The following is a 5,547-nucleotide window of genomic DNA, read 5'->3' as shown; positions in this document are numbered from 1 at the left end:
AATCTGGAGAGGATTAATCTGTCCTACGCCACTAGGTCCTGGGGTGGGGCTCACAGGGGGCGTCATGACTGCTGTATTTCTTTTCCTATCTCTTCGACCCCTTGCAATTCTATCAAAATATCTATATGAATACAGACGTCCACTGCGTAAACGCATAAGTACCCACTGACGAAGATTATAATAAAATTCCCCAAAACAATGCTACTAATCCTAAGACATTTCCCGAGAATTTCTGAAAGAAAACGGAACACAAAGATATTTCCCGTAAATTTCTGAAAGAAAAAGGAATTAGCACAAAGAGAGAAAAAATTCTAGATGAGAATTTGGAGTTGAACACAGTTTCCTTTAATAAAGGAAAATAAAAGATTAGCAAACCACTCACCCCAGTAATAATCGACTAACGACTCGTGATAACTACACTTCACTGCCCAAACTGAAATGAATTTGAAAATTGTACTAAGCTTATATATGGTTCTGTGTGATGTCGTCACATCTTCTCTCTCTCTTGATGTTTGTTAGCGATGTTTCGTCCGAGTTTCCGTTGAATGTAGTGCTTCCTGGATATGTTTTGTAAGCGTTGAACGTCAGTCCTTGGGTTTCCTAGGATGTTGATTGAAGATCCAGTTCATCAGTTTGTATGTATAACATTCATCAAATGTTTTAGACTTCGATGGACTATGTTACTTAGTCGAAATTGTAGATTCATTAACATTGATTTCTTGAAGATCTTTCTCTGGTTTTTACAGCTTTATTTTTTATTTCTTGAAGATCTTCCTCTAATTCTTAGAGTATTATTATTAATTTCTTGAATATCTTTCTCTGATTCTTAGAGTTTAAGCGCTGCCACCATTTATTATTGTGCTACTGTTATTAACACGCATTGAGTATGTGTTGTTTGAGATGTTGAGTCTTGAAATAAAGTTCATCATGGTAACTTTAAAAATGGTTTATTCTCTAAAAACAACAGTGTTAAACATCTCCATCACAGGAGTGTAGCTGGTTTGGTCGGATGACCAATTCAGGTGAAGTATAGATATGAACTGCCTAAATTATCGATATCACAGATATCGTATGTTTAGTTGTCTCAGCATTTAAACACAATATGTAAACTTTACATTCGTCTCTCGGAAGACACCTGCATCCGGTGACGACACAATCTTTCACACGGAATGCATTTGTGTTGATGTTTCAGAAAAATGTTACATTGCCGAGGGATGCAAAATACATCCTGTTTAGGATTTTATCTGACTACAGCAAATCTCACGCTAGCATCTTCATCCACAATGACATATTACGTCATGTGTTTTAAACATGTAATAATTAACTATTTCATTTATTACATATATATATATATATATATATATATATATATATATATATATATATATATATATATATATATATATATATATATATATATATATATGTATATATATGTATATATATATATATATATATATATATATATATATATATATATATATATATATATATATATATATATATATATATATATATATATATATATATATATATATATATATATATATATATATATATATATATATATATATATATATATATATATATATATATATTATATATATATATATATATATATATATATATATATATATATATATATATATATATATATATATATATATATATATATATATATATATATATATATATATATATATATATATATATATATATATATATATATATATATCATCATCTTCAACCGTTTCGAGTCTACTGCAGAACTAGGCCCTCAGACATTGCCTTCCACTTGCGTCTGTTGAGATTTATCTTAAAACATGTTATAATAGCATGGCTAACTAGAGGAGCACTCAGTAGAAAGCTTGCCTTCGTAATGCCAAGCAGTCCTTTTTTGCTCTCAACTCCGCTGCGTACTTGTACTCCATTGTACTTTTATTCAAAATCTAATGGAATTGTCCTTTGTCCAAATATCCACCAAGTTTCGTTGAAATCGGTTCTGTATGTTTTGCGAAATGTTGCTCACAAACAAAGTAACTAACAAAATATTTTCAATTTACTTAACATTATGAATATTTTCTGCGTACTGCTCCGTACCTGTACTTTACCCAAAATGTTACATAATAATCCTTGGGTCATACCCCACATGACTACCAAGTCTGGTCAAAACAGGTACAGTAACATTTGTTTAAAGTTACTCACTAACAAATAAATGAACAACGACAAGTGTGAATACATACCCTTGGCAAAATCTCAAAGGCTATTAGTGGCTTTATTGACCCAGTCTGATGATTATCACTTATTTGAGAAGTGAAAGACTAGGCAGGATATTGAATTAGTTGATAGAGCAGATATATTAACTCAAATAAAAAGGAATGTTGAACTTCACTATATAAAAATCAAGCCAACTCTTATAATGAATGGAAATAAACTGTTTAGATCTATGATGGCGACAAAAATTTATGACATTTTTATATCAGTTAGTCCAGTATACTGGAGGACACTAAGTTCATAAATAGATTAAAGCAAATCAATGAGATAATGTAGACTAACACACTCGAAGCTGCCATCCGAAGAGAGATGAAAAGAGTATTACAACTGTGGATAAGTATATAGTTTTCACCAATCTTATAAAGACAATAAATTGCAATTTTAGATAGGTTTAATGTCAGTGATACGGGTAAAGGTACTGATATTGACCTGAGTATTAGATCTCCCAAATGTGAGGAATGGTCAAATTCACGACAATCCAGGGAGTTTCAGTGGCCACAGCAGTGTCATGAGTGCTTATGTACTTAAACCGTGGCCACAACATTTCATATTGTGGCATTCGATGTTTAAGTATGTCATTTCCTGTGCATATATATTACGACATCAATTAGGTAATCAGACCAAAGGAAGGGCATACCATCATTGGATTTTTCATATTCCGTGATATCACAGCTGATTTGCAAACCTAATGTTATTATTGTTATTATTATTATTCTTATTATTATTATTATTATTATTATTATTATTATTATTATTATTATTATTATTGTTGTTGTTGTTGCTGTTATTACTACCATTACTTTTTTCTTCATGATTATTATTATTATTATTATTATTATTATTATTATTATTATTATTATTATTATTATTATTATTATTATTATTATTACCTCCGCCAAGAAGATATTGCAATCGAGTTGGTTTATGTATTTGAATATCTGTAGACGTTTGCCTGTAGACTGGATTACGTAAAATCTGCTACACAGATTTTCATGAAATTTCCACCAAAGATAAAGTTTAGGTCATGGACGACCCCTTTCAATTTTGGATCTGATCCGGATACGGACTCCAGATCCCGATTTGCATTTTTCGTGTGTCTGTAGACATAATTACTTTAAATCTACCTGGCATATTTTGACGAAATTTTCAATATAGATAGGTCTTAAGTCATGGACAACTTAATTAAATTTTGGAAATGATCCTGATCCGGTTCCAGATTCTAGTTTATTTATTCCTTTATTAATTTATCATTGTGACTTTGGATAGGATTACGTCACTGTTACCAGACTGTTTTGACGAAATTTTCACCACAGATAGATCCTAGGTCATAGGCAACCCATTTAAATTTTGGAGATGATACAGATCCGGTTCTGGATTCTAGTTTATATATTTATAAGTTTATTTGTCTTTTTGTCTGTGGACAGGATGGTGTCAAAACTACTCGACAGATTGGGACGAAATTTTCACCACAGATAGATCCTAGGTCGTGGACTACTCCTTTAATGTTTGGAGATGATCCTGATGTGGATTCTAGATCCGAAATTGCCCTTTTCACCATTTTAAAGGCTACGTCATAACTACTCAATGGATTTTGAGGAAATTTCACTGCCGATAGATCTTAGGCCAAGAACGACCCTATCTAATTTTGGTGATGTTACAGATCCGGATCCAGATTGTAGTTTATTTATTCATTTAATTATTTATCTCTGTGTCTGTTGACAGGATTACGTCAAAAGTACTCAACGGATTTTGACAAAAATTTCACCGCATGTAGGCTAGATCTTAGGTCATGAATGAGTTCATTAACCTTTGGGGTAGGTCAGAAATCTCTTATTGCTCTTGTTATCATCATCATTATCATCATCATCATCATCATCATTATCATTATCATTATCATTATCTAAGCTACAATCATATTTGAAAAAATAACATAAAACCGGTACTATTAGCACAAGGGCTCCAACGGGGAAAAGCGGAAAGGAAATAAGGAAACAGATAGAATAGCATGCCTGAGTTTACCCTCAAGTGAAAGGCCATAGTACAGAGGCTATGGCACTACCCAGGACTAGGTATAATGGTTTAATTTTGGAGTGCAATTTTTGTAGTGTTGTTCTCCTAGAACAGCTATTTACCATAGGTAAAGCGTCTCTTCTACACTTACAAACTAGAAAGTAGCCAGCGAACAATTAGTGCTGTAGTTACACAGTTAACTATATTGGGCTATTTTTCTAGTACAGATGTAATTCTCCAACTTAATTAACTATTGGTTTGGGCATTAAGTCTTGATTGTTATTAAATAAATAAAAAATTAAAAGTTTTCTCAGTTTTGTAACAGCTCTCGCAAACGCAAATATGTGCAGTTGGTCACAGGAGCTCCCAGCACACCTCGCTCAAAGAAGTGCACCCTTTTACACCCTTACTTCATTACAAGTAACCAAGCACATAACGTAGGAATGGATGAAAAGGTGGTGAGCCAGGATAAACACAAGTACTCACCGCTCAGTAAGAGTGTAGTTCGGTGCACTTCCATAAAGCAATGTGTCCAGGAGTTCCTGTGTGGAACTATATCCGTGATTGTCTACTGGTGCGTTGATAAACAAATATTAATAAAAACCACGAACGCATTATAGAAAAAATATATAACAACAAATAAGATATGCATCAAATTTTCTCTGAAATCTACATCCTACGCTGGAAAAAAAAAAAAAAAAACCCCAATGCTGAAAAATCTCATCTAATCATTATGTATATCAAACAAAATCGTGTGTGAAATCCTGTAATGCATCACACGGCAGAGTGACTTAACGGTTTATAATATGGATGAGAAGTGAGATTTATATCCTCCGAATGTCTTCCCCGAAAGACAGATGTGAAAGGGAAGTATATAATCTATTTCCTCCATTGAAGAAGAAATGCTCTTTTCTCAAGGGAAGTCGGCGCACTTAAGACGGCGTTCAAACGATTCAAATCTTCCGATAGAAATATGAAGATATAAAAGAAAATTTCAAATCTTCGCGTAAAAATATGAAGATATAAATAATTTCCTCTTAATTTTAGGATAGAAATAGAATAAGTAGATATGATAGAAACTTTTATATCTTTGAATAGAAATGAATAGTATTTTCAGATATCTGGATAGAAATAAATGGACCTTTTGGAACTTTTATATCTTTGAATAGAAATGAATGGTATTTTCAAATATCTGGATAGAAATAAATGGACCTTTTAAATCTTCGAATAGAAATAGGAAAAAATAAGTAGAATTCAAAATAT

General features: G+C 31.9%; 1 protein-coding gene across 1 annotated transcript in view; it reads right to left on the bottom strand.

Moving 5' to 3' along the window:
- Positions 1–4,076: 4,076 nt before the first annotated feature.
- The window catches only part of LOC137622442 (rho GTPase-activating protein gacV-like), a 28,459-nt gene continuing 26,988 nt past the window's right edge, over positions 4,077–5,547 (bottom strand). The window contains exons 5-6 of the mRNA XM_068353050.1: positions 4,771–4,855; positions 4,077–4,179 (exon numbers count right to left, since the gene is read on the bottom strand). Of these exons, the coding sequence (XP_068209151.1) occupies positions 4,077–4,179; positions 4,771–4,855 (188 nt within the window). The remainder of the gene's footprint in view (positions 4,180–4,770; positions 4,856–5,547) is intronic.

This window comes from Palaemon carinicauda, chromosome 29 (assembly GCF_036898095.1).
Source record: "Palaemon carinicauda isolate YSFRI2023 chromosome 29, ASM3689809v2, whole genome shotgun sequence".
NCBI classification, from domain to species: domain Eukaryota; kingdom Metazoa; phylum Arthropoda; class Malacostraca; order Decapoda; family Palaemonidae; genus Palaemon; species Palaemon carinicauda.
Note: the sequence above shows the minus strand (reverse complement) of the source record. Positions and strands in the feature narration are given on the sequence as shown.